The sequence below is a fragment of the Poecilia reticulata genome, chromosome 5 (assembly GCF_904066995.2).
Source record: "Poecilia reticulata chromosome 5, P_reticulata-male-v2, whole genome shotgun sequence".
Classification (NCBI taxonomy): domain Eukaryota; kingdom Metazoa; phylum Chordata; class Actinopteri; order Cyprinodontiformes; family Poeciliidae; genus Poecilia; species Poecilia reticulata.
Window position 1 is genome coordinate 29,612,664 of NC_088834.1, and position 16,982 is coordinate 29,629,645.

Sequence of the window (16,982 nt, forward strand, 5' to 3'; positions counted from 1 at the left end):
TTCAATGCAAGTTGCGGTTTAAATTTTTTTGTAATCAAAGTCAACCTCGTTCATCTTTAGTTGTGCATATATTCATCAACCACAGTTGACTGTGACAATCACATCACAAGTCCCAAATAGATCGGCTTTCTCTTTTTTCAATTAGAGATGGACGGTCAATTAAGCCCTTCTTTCTTTGAAGCCTGTCAAGCTTCATCCTTTATCTTTTCTCTGTAGCAGAAAATATTTTGTCTGAAGAAGTCATTAACAAGCAACTTCCAGTTCCGTCTTTGATTTTCCAATGGAGACAGAGAAGCAACCGGAGGCATTGAAGCAATTAAGATGGAAACTGAGTTTTCCTCTGCATGACACAGTGGAGAGTTAGCCGTGGTGGTGGAGAGGTAGCGGCGGTGGTGGCATACCTGTACTGAGCCCGGGGGCTCCCCTCTGCCTCACAGGCGATAGTTGCCTGGTGGTCCCGGGAGTTGATCGGCAAAATGAGGTCACCAGGCTCCATCCTCCATCTTGGCCCTTGAAATATGACATCCTCTGTACAGGCTACAGAGAAAAGAAAAATATTTTATTTGTACAAGCCAGAAAATCTGTCTGTGACCCTGAAGGAGAAAGTGCTAGAAAAACACACAATGTCAGAACAAAGAAGTTAATCTTTCAGAAAAACAAAATCATTCAATCTGGAATTCTTTTCAGAGTGCTGTATATAGTACATCTCTCCGTCTCTTTCTCTCTTTCTAAAAAAAAAAAGTGTTCTTTGCAAAGATGTGCAGAGAATCCAGCAGGAAGCCGTCCTCGGGCTGCGTTTTGCGTTGTTGCTGTATACGTTTGTTTATCTTGCAGCAAGCTCGGTAAATCCCTCTCACCATTACCAGGCATTAAAAGCAAATGCAAACATGCACTCACTGAGAAAAGAGTGAAGCTGTTAAGTTAGACAATCAGAAGGAATGCCTGGATTTGGACACAATTCAGTAAAAATGCCGGTTTGGAAATTATTTAAAAGGTTCTACATGTTGCAAATGTTGTCTAATGCAGTAGTTTTCTAGATTTTCATACCTCAAATACTAAGGTTTTTATATGAGGGGCCGTTTAGGACAAAATCTATGTTTTGTCTCTCACACGACTCGCACACACTCAAAAAATACCCAAATTGCGCATACACACTACTAAAATGTCACACACACCCACAAATTTTCTCCCACACACATACACAAAATCCTAAAATTGCACGTACACACTACTAAAATGTCATACACGCATACACATTTTATCTCACATGCATATGCAAAATCCCAAAATTGCACATACACATCACTAACATGTCGCACACGCACACAAATTTTATCTTTGTCGCACACATACACTGTACTAACATCTCGCACACGCACACACATTTTATCTTTCTCGCATACACACACTGTACTAACAGTGCATGTGTGCGAGAACCAGCACACATACAATGCGTGGCCGCTATAACGCTGGTTCTAAGGGAACGCCCCCCCCCTCTCTAACATACAAAACTGAGTCTCTCACATACAAAATGAGTCTATATTTTATTAGTATATATGTGCAATCTTAGTCTTGTGACTAAGACAAAAAAAATTGTTTGCGTGTGTGATATTTTAGTAGTGTATGTGTGCAATTTTAGTATTTTGTGAGTGAGTGATGATAGTACAGTGTACGTGTGCGAGAAAGATCAAATTTGTGTGCGTGTGCGACATGTTAGTGGTGTGTATGTGCAATTTTGGGATTTTGTGTATGTGTGTGAGATAAAATGTGTATGCGTGTGTGACATTTCAGTTCTGCTGTAATACAGACTGCTAACGGAGATCCTGCTCACAGCCATCAGCATCTACAACAGCTCTTTTAAGAAATCTTTAGAATTTGAGTTACAACATTTATTTTCCCTTCAGGACAAATAAAGTATTATTGAATTGATTTGAAGTGAATTTTGGTCATTTCTGCTACATTACTTAGCATTAGCATCTTGCAATTAAGTTGTAAATGGTTAATATAAAAACATATCAGGTAAAACTCACTGTTTTGTCTGACAGAAAAATGCTTGGGCGACTGCTACATAAACACTTCGTAGAAGAAAAAAAGCTTAATATACATGCATTTAATTTATGTTTAGGGCTTACATTGCAAAAACACTAAGTCTTACCAAGTTTAGTTAGCCTAGTTTGCAGTGCAAATGTTTTAGTTCTCTTGAAAATGAAGCAAATGTACAAATAACTTTTCAGCAAGAGATAGCTTGTTTTTAATGAATAATTTCTTATATTGATGAAAAAGTACTAGTTCAACTGGCAGATTATTTCACTTATAACAAGACATTTTTTCCCATAAGTAAAATAATCTGTCAGTGGAACTAGTTATTTACTTAATACAAGCTCCTATATCTTGCTGAAAAGTTACTTGTATGCTAGTTTTGTCTTATTTCAAGCGTATCATGATATTTACTATAGAAGCTAGACCAAAATGACTTGGTAAGATTTAATATTTTCTGCAGTGTAAGTCATCTTCCTCCTCTGACAGACACCTGCAGAACCTCTAGCAGCACATGTCACTTATGCTTTATTATGTTATCTGTAATGTTTACTTAGCTCAGGTGTCTAAGAGATGAGTCTAATGAGTCTCGCAGTGCTGGCTTCTGTGAGATTGCCGATTATGCCAATCAGCCGACTGATTGGCATAATATAATAGAGGTGTTTATCATTAATTATCAGTTCAAGACCATCTAACGACAAGAACAGTTGAAGGCTAAAGTTAAGTGCTCAACAAGAGGCACCTCCTAATGCTTGCAGGCATTTTTCACAAATTTCATACTATTTAGTGAACATTTATTTGCAGTAAGTCAAAGTATGAAGCAGAAAGATCTATTTTACAAATTTCTATGTCATGCTACACGCGCACCACCTGCAGACAGCCTAAAGGGAAGGGATGTGAAATGCAATCTGGTACTAAATCAACATGGAGCCAACAGACGGCCAGAGAAGGTCTAATTAATATCCCACTGCTAGCAGATTGAGGCATGTGGCTAGCTATTTCTGCACATGGTAAAAATGTGTCACCAAATCAAAACAGGTTGAGAAGTCAGACAGGACAACGAGCCCAGACTGCTGCTAATGGGAGAGGAAGGGTTGCTTTGGAACAAACAAACAAAAATAAATAAATAAATAACAGAGGCAGAGAAACAAACAAGCAAGAAAAGAAGTGCATATTTGGGAAAGTTCTAGTACTTGGAAACAGGTTTTAATATTACTGTACATTTTTTAAAGGTGGAGTATTATGTGTTTTCCAGGCACATAGTGCCATTTGGTAGCACAGTTGAGTAACTAATACACAACAAATTAAATCAACACTATGCAGATTATATATGGCCCTTATCAAAATTGGTGTTAATTTAAGTCTTACAGAGTTATTTCAAAAATAGTTTGAGTAGTTCTAACTTTTTCAAGTGTTAAAATGACTTAATTTCTTGTTGAAATAACTCTGAAAAGAGTTAAATTAACACCAATTCGGTAAGAACCATATAGACTCGGCATAGTGTTGATTTAACCCTGCAGAATTTGTTGTGTACCTTCAGTTGTTAAAAAACTGCTATATATATCAAATGTAACTTAAAAGAAATTTGACTTTGTAATTTAACACCTTGAAATTGGCCTCTATCTCTTTAAAAACTTCTGCTCTTTCTGAAAAGCCACATTCAGGATGACATCACAACACGGCTGCTCTACTAACCCTTTAAAAACGTTTTTATCAGCATTGCTCTAAGAAGTAACTTCTATAAAGAGCTCAGCAGATGCACAGTTTTACCAGGTTTTTGCTAATTGCTGCTGGCTAGTCTGAGGGAGCTCTATGAGGCAGAAGCTTGGAAACTGCAGGAGTTGTTTCATCCTTGAAGGTGGAGCTGGGGCCACCCAGGCATTTTGCATAGCTGAACGGTTGCAATAGAGATTAAAGGATTTCTCAAACATGCGTGAATGAATCAAGGCAACATTCCAGGTATGTTTTTGGTGAAGGAATAACATTATAGCATGATCTAGAGCAGTGGTACCCAAAGTCGGTCCTCATCCTGCATGTTTTAGTTCTGACTGGTGGTAGTAACAACCTTTTCAACATGTCAGTGTTCTTCTTAGGCCTTCTAATGAGCCATTATTTGATCCAGGTGCATTAAACCAGGGAGAGAATTAAAATATGCAGGATGCCGGACTTCGAGGACCGACTTTGGACACCACTGATCTAGAGATAAAACATAAAATCAACCTTATGTAATACTGCGCCTTCTACACATTGCAGATTACCCCATGATGTTATACAATTAATAAAAACAGTTTTGTAAATGTAAGTTTTACTTTCATATATGGATTTTTTTTACTGAAAATATTTTTCCTCTTCAGGCAGTGCTTCCAACAACAAATATTTTTTGGTTTAGTCTTCTTAAATATACTCCCACCAGTTTTCCTGCAGCGTCTGGCAAGCACAAATTGGTGGGTGGTGGGTAAAGTCAATATTTTTTTTCCCTCTCTGATAAGAAATCCCTATAACATGCTTGCAGAACATAAGAAATGACCTGTGTTGAGAATTATGAATAGAATAAATAGAATAAACAGACATTATTCATTTGAAATTTTTGTTATTTTCTAATGCATAATTGAAGATAGGCTTCCTTACAATCACAAACTGTTCTGCATTTTCGCGTGACAAACCTACACAAAGCAGTGCACAGTTATGGAAGAAAACATTAAGTAATTTTGATCATGTTTTCACAGAGTAAAATATGGACAGTGGAATTTGCATTTGTGTTCCACTTGAAGGAATATTAGGGTCAATTTGTGTCTTCACATCATTGTTCTTTGCAGAACAGTTGAAGTTCATTCAGATTGCATAAAAGTTCATTTAAAAACTTTTGCCATAGATTCCCATTTGGGTTTGGACTTAAAAGAGTTTTCATTCAGTTCAATTGGAACATTTATTCCATTTTCAGCTTCATTTTCACTCTGCACTTTCAAAGCAATCACACTATTTGGAAAAACCTGTTTCCCTCCTTGCCTGTCATGGCGCTGCACCAAGAACAACTAAAAGAAACAGCATAAAAACCTTTGAGGAAGACACTTAGTGCAACCTCCTTCTTTATGAAATATAGACAAAAAATGGAGTGCTACAAATTTTAGCGGTTGAAGGATTTCTCTTTTGTCTTTGGTAAAAGACCACAAGTCACTCCTCTTGCTAGACTGTTTGTTTTGGTTGTATTTACCCAGAATGCCCTGTGCGTTAGTTCACTTCCTGCTTTGAGAGCAGTCTCCAGGCTGCTTGGCGGTCACATATGCATTTGGACAATGCCAGAGTTCACTTCAACCAAATGGAGACCTTGGTTTTTAGTCTGCATCAGAGTTCAATTACATGTTCATACCTCCCCAAACAAATTGGATATTCTAGGGAAACAAACTAGAGTTTGATTAAAGCAGAACTAGAGTTTGATTAAACCAGAATTCATCCTAAGAACTTAATTGTGCTGTCATGTAGACCCATATGTCACATATTTGGACCACCTGACCAGAGAACCTTGTTCCATTTATGTGTCGTCTAGATGACTTGTGACAAACTTCAAGACATCAAGATTTTTTGTCATTATGTTTCTAAAATATTATGAAATTGGAGAAACAGGATTTCTTATAAGTTTTCTTTGGCTTTCTTCTTACCCGTCTGCCATAAAGACTGCAGTAACTATAATAGTTGTAATGTAAAGAGGCGACCAGTGGCACAGTGGTTGGAGCAACAGACCTCACCACAGCCGTCCCCAGTTCAAGACCTATCCTCATTTCCTTTCCTGCATGTCTTTCTCTCCGTCTCCTTCCTATCAGATTACTGTTGAATAAAGGCCACTAGTGTCAAAAAAGTTCTTTAAAAATTGATAAGTAGTTGTACTGTCAATAGATCCTTCCACCTAATTTGAATCTCTGCTGCTCCTCCAGCGTCATCATGAGTTTCTTAGGTACTTCTTTGACTAATGCGGTCCTTTCTACATTTAAAAATTACAAATTCTGCTTCTTCCACCTCGGTAATTATGCATGTCTTTATGCCAGTCTGCCACTTAAAATTCTAATAAATTAATGTTATGTTTGTGGATGGAATAATGCAAATATATTTAAAGGGGCAGTATTTTTTAAAATATATCTGGAGTGCTGCTTTAATTCTTTCATGCATGTTTGAGAAATCCTTTAATCACCATGGCAACCATTCAGCTGTGCAAATCGCCTGGGTGGAAAGATTCACTCAACTCCTTCAGACTAGCCAGCATCAGTTAGCAAACACCTGGTTGAACTGCAAATCTGCTGAGCTGCGTCTCAGACCAATGCTGGTAAAACGTTGTTAAAGGGTTAATAGAGGAGCCATGTTGTGACGACTTCCTGAAGGTTGAGTTTCAGAAAGAGCAAGAGACTTTAAAGAGACAGAGGCCAAATTTCATAAAGTTATTTTTTTAAGCCATATTTGATTTATAGAAAATTTTTATAATTGAAGGTAAAATGGCAGTATGTGCCTTTAAGATCCTTGAACACTTCAGTAAGGCATTACAGATTGTTGATAACAGCAGCATTACAGATGCTACCATTTTACAGTCGTAACACTCAGTTAAGAACCAGCAGCCACAGAGTGAGGCCCTGCTAAAAACGCTCGTCCGCAGGGGAGAGGGAGAGACCGCTTGGATCTGTCTCTCCCTTGGGCGAAGAGCGTGAATTACCCATGAGCCAATTTGAATAACATTCACTGGGAGCCACAATGTCATTTGAAAAAGGATTGACATTCTGATTGAGTGTCTGTGCCTCTCCTCCTCGAATCCCAGGTAGCTGTGCAAGGGCAGAATGAGGAGCGCTGGAAAGTAGATTGGGCTAAAACGTGAGGCTGGATTCATTGCATGGATCCCAATAATGATCTGGACAGACCATAAACAGGAACGGGAACTGGAGTCCCAGGTGTCTGTGCAGTGGACTCTGAATGTGCAGCAGGACACCAGGGGAATGGTGAAGGACATCATGCTGGAAGACCGTACATCCATGTAATTTCTTTAGCTTAATCAGTATAACCTTTATGCTCTATGCAACTTCTCAGGTTATTAGAATTTGTTCTGATTCTGTCATCTCGTCTTTAGCGAATATGTTGTAGGAACCATCCTTGCTACAAAAGACTTTTATTTGAAGTGCAGTGGAAAAAGCATATTTATTCTTTATGATTATGACTTTAGCATTGTAATATTATGATTTCATTTTTGAACTGAAAGAAGAAAAAAATTTAGCATGGCCCTAACACTCTGTCATATACAATAAATTCAATTGTCCAGATTTTTTAAGATTTGTTTTGATTTCTGCCTGACAAGTAGAGTGCATACGTCCTTAATGCAGTGTTTATCAATTCCGGTCCTCAGGCCCCCCTGCCCTGCATGTTTCAGGTGTTTCCCTTCTGCCACACACCTGGATTGAATCTGTGGGTGATTAACAGGCTTCTGCAGCACTTGATGGGCATGCAATCATCTGAATCAGCTATTCTGGAATAGAGGCACATCTAAAACATGCAGAGCAGGGGGGCCTGAGGACTGGAATAGAGAAGCACTGCCTTAATGTATGTACTCTATTTTTTTTATCTGAAATTAAAAAGGTATTTATGATATGACACACTGAAACATGCCAAAAAAAATTCTGAGGGCCAATATTTTTACCCAGCACTGCAGAATGTTACGCCACAGAGAAAACGCAAAAGAGGCAAAAAAGTAATTGTGTGTTATGAATATACCCCAGACACATTTTTAGAGGAAATGTTCTGGTGACATCAACCATGACAGCAAGCTGCGGTGTACTGAGACTGAAATACAATATGTGCTAAGATGTCTTACCTGCAAGGCATCCGGTGATTGATAGCAGAACAATTTGTTTCCATGGTAACATCATCTTTAGTTGCCGAAGGCTAATGAGTCTCTCATCCAATTGCTTCTGAATGGAATGCTCTCCGTTGAATAAAAGAATTTAATCTGAAGAGAAAGTAATTACGGGTGTGATTAAAATGTGACATTTTGATCCAAATACAACAAGCATACACATAAAAACATGATTATAGTGCTACTAAGTTACATAATTCCTTCTTATTATTTTTGAGTTTCACCAATTGAGGAGGAATGAGAATCTTGAAGTGTTGAAAAGAGGAGTGGAGAAACAGGAGACACGAACGGATAAAAAAAGCGTGAGGATATACAAGCTGGCAGTTTTTTTCAGGTGGTGCGGAAGAAGCAGCAGCTGCTAAATAGCTGCGTTTTCTTTTGCTGCGGCTGTTTCCCGCGCCGCCTAACAAGGAAATTCTTTCAGCTTTAAAGAGCAGCGAGGGGAAAGGAAATGATTGACCTAAAAAAAAAAACTTTTCTCTCCCCCAATTTGACTATTAATAGGAGCTGGCAGACTGTGTACCAGCACTCTACAAAATGCCTCTTCCTACTTTAACAATGTGTTTGGTGTCCTATTAAGCAACATCATTGCTGCTTTTCTTTTTGCGTCTGAAAAATGATTAGACTACAAGCAGCACAGGACCACCAGAGATGGCAAAATGCATACTTACAATGCATTGTAAGTATTTACAATGCATTGTAAATACTTATAATGCATTGGCATTGTAAGTAAAAAAAAAAAAGTAATCATTGTTACCCAAAACGGTTTTAAACATGAAGATAATTTTGCTACTTATCCTGTTAGAACATGCTCTTTTAACCCTTGAGACCTGAATTTTCATGTAAAGAACAAAATTATTTTTCATTGAACTAATTTTTACTGCCAGCAATGAAATGAGCAATGAAATAATGGGAAAATTATTATTTTTTTACAAGTAGTTCATGAAAGTCAGAGTTTGTACTCATAAATAACATACAAATTAAACCAGTGCTTACAGATTTTTTTACTTTGCATTGTAAACATATTTAATGTTATCCACTGGGATGGACATTCAACTTTAAAGTCCTGCAATTTAAGAATGGAACATATTTTCGACTTCAAATACTATCACTGGAAATACTTAAAATTATACAAAGAGCAATTTTATTATGGCTATCATAAACTTAAATGTATATTTTTGATGAAAAACAGAATCTTCCCCTTAAGTTTCAGAGCAATGTTGATGACTAAAGCTGACTCATATCAAAAATCATTCAAATGACAAATGCCTTGTTTTTTATTGGTTAAAACCCAGAAATGCATCATGTCCATTTCGTGGACGTGGTGTCTGAAGACGTTAAACCATACCATATTGTTCTGTGAGTTGAGAAGAGTTGCAATCCAGCAAAAAGAAGTACTAATCTTGTTACTACACCCATGAAGATAGCATGATTTGGGTGTAATCTGATGCACCTGCAGACCGGAGGTGGTTGTGCATACTGTTCTATTTGTAAGGCGATCTACCAAAGAAAGTGATGAAACGTTGTCAGTTGTCAGTGTCTTGACAGAAGATGCCTCATAGATCCACCAGGCAGCACATACCGAGTTTGGTAGGGTTTGTATGAATGCATGAGGCTGGATGGCAGAGTTATGCAATTGCTCGGCATATGGGGCGTTAAATTTCCAACATGGGTGTGATGATACGCGCGTGTTTGTACATTGATATTCCTACTGGTTCCAACACTGGGACACCTTTTGTAAGGCAGTCCCCGTCCCTGGTCTCCATGTGGATTAAATTACATCTAAGTTACATTCCATCTGTTCCCCTTAGTTTAGATTTACCTTTGTTTCTGTGTTGTTTTTGGAAATAACCATTATAACATACATAGAAAAACACAGCTAAATGGATTCTAGTCTGAATTTTCTGACTGCTCTTGTAATATTATGAGCCGGTTAGCCTTATTGCTAATTAGCCCTGCTAGCTAATCCTGCCCTACTAAATGCTGTGGGCAGAATGGCTTGTGTTTGTTTCCACTATACACAAAATGACTGAGGATTTTATTATTGTTCAACAATGACTAAAATGTAAATCAAAGCATTTTTTGTATTGTTTTCCTGATTTAAATAATATAGTGAAATATTATTTAAACAATTGAAATGTTCTTATACACTATATATTGAGATTTTAATGACTATGTAATATATTTAATACAGTCATTATTTATTTGAATTTTGATGTGTGTACACGGATTTCTATTGATATACTGAATGATGGACCCGTTTCCTGCACAGGCCAGGATTCAAAGTGATGATGAGCGACAGAAAAAGGCCCAGAACCAAGAATAATTTTTCCTCTAAGGATTCAGACCATTCATCTTCAAATTGGAGGAATTAATATGCTCTGTCCAGGCCGGCAGGAGACTCCTGCAGCCAGTTGAACTCTTTCTTCCCCTTGACTTTGGACTGCTTCTAACCCTTAAGTTCCTGTTGTTTGGGCTGACCAAAACATTCAACGGCATCAGCTTGTTCCACATACAAATGTGTGTACCTTTTTTTTTTTTGTTATTCTTCATGCACAATGACAATAAAAGGAATTCAGATTTAGGTAGTGGTTGTCGGCCATAACAGCAATATTAATAATGGATATCAAACACTGCCCAAATTGTATATTGGTCCATCTGGTTTTGAGCTCAGACACCCCTCATGCGTTCTTGTGGCCCAAAATCTCTTTTTTTTTTTTTTTTACCAAGTTCTATCTAAAATGGATCACATCTTATGAGTGCTTAATTATAAGCAAAACACACACAGGTAACGTTGATGATGCCACATGACATTTAATCATAAGCTAGCTAAACATCAAATAGTGAGTGCAATCTTGCTGACATTTAAATCCATTTCACATAAATCTCAGCACCACTCAGAGCCGTGACTTATTTATTACTGGAACCAGTGGACACTGGTTTAGTCTCTTTCTGTGAAATAGAAGACTCTAACAGTGCAATTCAGAGAAGAAAAAAGGAGGGGCTTTGCTTGAGGTCTGACCTACATCACAGTAAGTGAAAAATGATATGCTTCTCAGGATTAAGGATCCAACACAACCTCTTATCCGTACAACACAATCCCATTGTGTGGATTAACCCAGAGCTATCTTTGGAATACTTGACAAAGACCTACATACTAAGTGCTTACTATTGTAAATAGGTCTACTGGTGAACATTGTGAACATCATGGTATGGAAAGTATTCCAACACTATCTATTCCAACACTATGGTAACATCAAGCCATTTGCTTGATTATAACTTAATGGCCAGTGTTGGCTTTGCTTAACTGTAAATAACTGCAATTATTTCTTGTCTCCTATAATTGTAGGCACAGCCGAATTCAGTGGATTTTGTGGTGTCTTTCAAAAATTTAGTGGGCGTTTTGCTACTCTAAAAAGCCATCGCATTGGATTACATGCTTTGAGGGGGCTACAGGAGAGAGGGGGTAAATGTGTGCCACATTTTTTTTCAGTTTGAGTGTAACGCTAAGGACCATCCTCTTTCTGGATGATCCATCCTTGCCATCACGACCCTTCAGTCCTAGAAGTTTCAAGATGATAAAAGGAAAATTTTCTTGGGAAAAGCCGTCCTTGAAAATCAAACGGTAGCAAAAAGTTTCTGCTGATATAATGAATGTAAGTCCCTGGGTGTAAAAAAAAAACCCTAAAAGGACTTCTTTCACTTTGAGTATTTTGTATATCTGTATTATGTAAATGAAAAAAACTTGTTGGATAAAAGGATGAATTCATATTTTCTAAAGCAGATTTCAATTTCACACCGAGGTCCATCTCTTTTGTAGTTGTTAGGACATTTTTTCACTCCCAAAAAGCTTCGACAGCCTTAACCATTACAGAGCAGGAGCACCCAAAGCTTTCACAAATCCGAGAGGGAAAAAATATAGAACCCTAATTCCTGTCTACAGAAAAAAACGGTAAAGCCTAAAAATAAAATTTTGCCCTCTGAGATTTGTTGCACTGAAGATGCGATAGCACTTTCTCTCTCTCCCGCCTCCCCTCCCCTTCAGCTTTCTCAGCTGAAATGATGAGCGAAAGATTGCTGTGCCAAATGTAATGAGACGTTGCACTTTCACCTCCACAGAAGCTAAACCTAATGGAAGTCATTGGCTAAACGCATTGCAGAGTAAATGAGATGACTTCTTGGTTAGTGGGGCTGTTGTTTGGCGCATAATTGATAGGAGAGGTGGTTAAAGACATCCATTTCCCCCCTGAGGGCAGCATAATTGCAAAACAATCTAATAAGATAGGAAGGAGAGTTTTTATCAAAGCGCCGTGCATGCTCAAGGTTTGTATTCCGATCAGAAGATGCACAGACGCACCACAAACCTGGGAGAGACGCACGTATCGGATCATGCTAGGGAAAAAATAAAGCCTCATTCTGAGCAAATTGAACACCGGTGGCAGAGACCTGGAGGTGTGGAAGGTTTAGTGCAGCATCTAATGTGCCCATTCCAGTGTTGTTATTGTCTTTATGGCTATCCGCTGCCTTCTCCATCCAATCACACTGAAGGAGAACCTGGGAAACGAGGAGACGCCACACAGTCTGAATACACAGCTGCTCTCGGTTTTGGCCAGTAAAAGAAGAATTCACAATAAACAGATGTCTTTTTTTCTGTTTTTCTCCTCTGAGCTAGGTGACCAAGCAACAAATACAAAATTTACGTTGGAGTGTAGCAAAATGCAGAGCATAAAACAAACGCTTCCCCGTTCAGTTTGGAACTGATGATCAACCTTTACGGGTGTGATGAAGGTGAAGGGCCCCAATGGCACTACGGTGGCACTAAGCAATCAATGTAGCAATGATCTTTTTCCAACTACACCAATTGATTTGGACTTACCTATACCATAGAACGGATAATAGTGTTCAGTATCCATTATAAAGTCTGGTGGGCTGTAAAAACATTTACCGTCATTCATGAAACAAAACCAGATAGAATCAGACCAAAGTGATTTGTGGCAGCAAGTGAGGCTGGAGTTACTTTGCAACTTAAAAGGGTGGTATGATGTGTTTTCCAGCCCCATAATGCCATTTTATGGCACAATAAAGTAACTACGTTAGCGCCACTTGTTATAAAAAAATCCTGTAAATATCAAATATGACTTGGAAGAAAGTTGACTTGATAATTTACTGCCTCAAAATTGGGTCCTATAATGAGCTCAGTAGGTTTGCAGTTCCACCAGCTGTTTTGCTAATTACTGCTAGCTAAATTGCAACTGGGAGGCGGAGCTTTGTCCTCCAGGGTGACGCTGGTCCCCTTCAAGGCGTTTTACGCAGCTGAATAAAGGCAACTCTCCAGATGTGTTTTTGATGAGGAAATAACATTAAAACATGATGTAAAGCTCAAAGGTTTCAATCTTACATGATCCTGTACTTTTATTAAAATACAAGAAAAAGTTCAGTCGCTCAGCAGATTTCAGTTGATGCCAGTAGCTTTAGCCAATAGCTTGGAGCTAACTTCTTTGAGGCTACATTGTGCTTCTCTTAGCTGCTTCATCTACTGGCTGCACTCCTCCTCCCCCGTTCCTTACTCTCCTATTCGACAATGTCTGTCTCGAGATTTAGCTAAAATGTGTAAATACTTCTATTTCTTCTGTATGTTTTTTTTAAAGAAAACAGCAACATTCCAGGTCATCCAATCATTGTTCTTATTTGACCCAGAAAAATACATTGAAAATTGTACTTTTCTTTGTCCTTTAAAGCCCTTTGGTTCAGAAAAACTTGCTATGTCAAGCCTATTCAGGCAACCCTGACAATTTTTCAAACACTTTTAGACATCTTTAGTGGATCACTGTTTGCCTTGTCAGTCATGTTTACACATTATTGAGACAGAAGGCGACATCTTTTCTTTGGAAACATTAAGCTCAGGGGAAAGCGTCCTGTCTGTTTAAATGTGTCCTGCTTCATGTGGCCGTGGTAGTTTGGAGGATGTCTGATTGGACCGTATCAAAAGTTTTTAAAGAGCAACCTACAAGAGTTCATGTATGGAAAACTAACAAATTTATGAATACTATTTCATACTGATTGTACCACAACAATAAATTAGTCTGACGTGTGAATGAGTTTCTATATCTATAAAGATCTTGAACTCTTTCATCCATATTTTGAGGGTACAGTTTTATACTGTGAAGCTTTTTCGAAAAACATAGAAAATTGATATACTGTACTTGACAGTGTAAGGCAGCTGAGACTGAGGTCAGCTTTGGTTATATGATAGAATAAGTTTGAACTAACTCATAACCAGTAAAATATTCTGTGATAATCTTTTTTATCATATCACCATGAAAGCATTCATGGCATTTAGCCCAACTATATACATTTACATTTCTTATACCTGTACTACCTGCCTTTTTCTTTGGCTTTTCTTATTTTCAACAACTTTGTCAGTTGTCCAGCAGTATACGAGTAGAACAGTACAGTAATATACATTTGTCTGTGTCAAGAGCTAATTTTTTCAATATTTTTGCCAATATATCAAAAGAACAAAGGGTCATGTGAAGAAATTCGTCATATTTTACCAGCAATAGAAAATCAAACTATGTAAAATAAAATCAGAAAAGAATTATTTGAAAAAATAGCAAACTGTATAAATGTATGTTCAGCTATTACATACATGCTGTAAATTACTCTCAAAATGTATTCTATTACTGATAAGTTTTTTAAAATTTCACTTTTGAAATGCAATTGGAACAAATGTCTCTCCACACAGTTAGCTCATGTTAAACATCTAAGTAACAAATTCCTAGATGCTGTGAAGTGTAGCATTTTTACTCATGGCTGCTTGTCCATACTGTGCACCTCAAACCAGAAAATCATGACAGACTAACATATTTCAACATTGTGAAATCTGATCACTACTATCGCTCTCAAAATCTGGCCAGGATCCTCCATCACACATCCAGCTGTGCGTTTCTCCACGAGAGAAATCCCTTATGCCCTAGAAGACAGCAGGACCCACGTCCAAAGCAGGGGAGCTGCTCTCCATCTTCCTCCCCACACAGCCATCCTAGATCCATCCAGCCACTAAACACATGAGCCACTAAACACATGACCGGAGGACAAAAACGAGGAGCAGCAGACACTTGGGCTGTATCTTTACTATTTTTTCTTTCTTGTTCTCTTCAGTTTATCTCACAGCTTTCTAAAGGTAAAGAAGAAAAGAAAACTGGCTGTAGACTGTAATTGCCTCTCTGGTTCAATCAAAAAAAGGGGCTTTTGAAAGCAAATGGTGCCACAGCACAAACTCACCCCACACACACGCATACACACACACACACACACACGGACTGCCATGCTGGATGTTGCTGCATTACAGTGTAACTCCCTGCATGGTCTAAAGAAAGAAAAGGCATGTTTCACCTCTCATTTGGCTGCTGCTTGTTATTCTCCAAATATGTGCAAAAAGGATCTATAAATAAACATGAAGAGTGAAAACAGGAGGGTCAGAGTCCCCTCTGAATAAGGAGGATACTTCGAAGATGCATTTGGCTGCATTTCTTTTTCTTTTTTCCTTCTCCCCGTTCTGTCTGTTTGGGTGGGGAAAAGTCAAACCCAGTGGTTAGTATATATTTGGTTTACTCAGAATGAATGTGCTGAGCTGTTAAAGTGATCAGCCTAATTACTGCCCCCCTCAACCCCTCCCTCCCTGTTGGTCTCCACCATTATTACTTTTATTAAGGAGGGGGAAGGTGCGGGGGGAGTGGGTCATGACATTGTAGATGTAAACCGGCTTCAATCTAAATAATTCGCCAGAGCGTCCTCGTTCTTCCCCAGACCTGGATTGACACAACTCTCCGGTCTGACTGGATGTGAACGTCTTGTAAAAGTGAATTGATGATGAACTGTTAAGTTCGACTGGGAGTTTCTGGTCCTGATGCTGCACCTCTCCCTCTCTCTTTCTGTCTCTCTCTCTCTCTGTCTGACTGAGCAGAGCGGCAACATATGGACTCCGTCCTAGATGGAGGGAAATGAGTCCCAACAGTGAGAATCCCCACCAGGACCATCCAAACCATTTGAGGAAACGCAACCATCAGCACCGCACGCCTGTGTATGCATTCTCTCACAAATGAAGATGAAACTCATGTCTAGAGGTAGTTTATTTCTCTCTCTTGTGTCAAATTAAGTTGCAAACGTATAGTTTTTTTTTCTTTCGTACATCTTGCAGCTGGGAGTTAAAGCATGCAGTGATAATATCAGAGTGAACACTTACAGCTGCTATGTTGCAGATTTTTTTCCTCTTCATCAACCTGCTTGAGTTGTAAGTCCAGTATCCGTTAGATTACAGTGACTCAGAAGCATTTCTCTCTCAACACACTGCAACTCTTTTGGTGGGGGAGAAAAAGAACAAAAATGAAAGAAAAAAAGAAAAGAAGACAGTGCTCTTTGCTACGGGAGAAGAAATCACAGCCGGCCGACTCGGACAGGATCGAACGAGCGCAGTCCCTCTCTCTGCCTCCGATAATCCAACAATCAAGAGGGAATGTGAGGAATCCGAGGGGGTGGGGGCGTGCAGGGGGCGAAGCGTTTCCTCGAGCTCGTCCGCTGCTTCGCGTGCGCTCCTAAATGATGCAGCCTGGAAGGAAAGAAATGGAGAGAGAGAGGAGAAGAGAGAAGGGAGGACAGCTGCGGCGCTGCTGACTGAGGCGATGTTTACGTTGAGCGCATCCCCGGGCTCTGTTCGCTATGTTGTGCGCAGGAAAAAGCGCCCACTGGTGACGTGTGAAAAGGAAAAGCAACCCCACCACACACACAAGCACACATACTCACACAGTAATGCGCCACCAGCCTATGGGCTCCGAACTCAGCTCATGTCGGGATGCTTATTGTTCCACTAAGCCGACCTCAACTTCAACAGAGGGACTTCATTTAAAAAATATATAATATAATTAAAGGACGCTGATAAAATATTGTGGTTTTTGTTGCTTAATATCCTGCTGGAGAAATACTTGACTTCCAGTCTCTGGTGCTGCTGATGCACTCAGGAAAGAAAACGTTTTTCCTATTTGTGGATATTTTGGTCATTAGA

The 16,982-nt window shown here is 38.9% G+C and overlaps 1 protein-coding gene across 3 annotated transcripts in view; it reads right to left on the minus strand.

Annotated features, from left to right (window-relative positions):
• cntn3b (contactin 3b) overlaps nt 1-16,730 on the minus strand; it is a 128,845-nt gene extending 112,115 nt beyond the window's left edge. The window contains exons 1-3 of one of the 3 annotated variants that reach the window (XM_008402637.3): nt 16,167-16,730; nt 7,880-8,014; nt 402-537 (exon numbers count right to left, since the gene is read on the minus strand). In XM_008402637.3, coding sequence (XP_008400859.1) covers nt 402-537; nt 7,880-7,934 — 191 coding nt within the window. In that variant the 5' untranslated portion in view covers nt 7,935-8,014; nt 16,167-16,730. Of the gene's footprint in view, nt 1-401; nt 538-7,879; nt 8,015-16,166 lie in introns of those variants that run through there. The other 2 variants (XM_081607447.1, XM_081607446.1) reach the window with 2 other exon arrangements.
• Between the last annotated feature and the right edge of the window lie 252 nt (nt 16,731-16,982).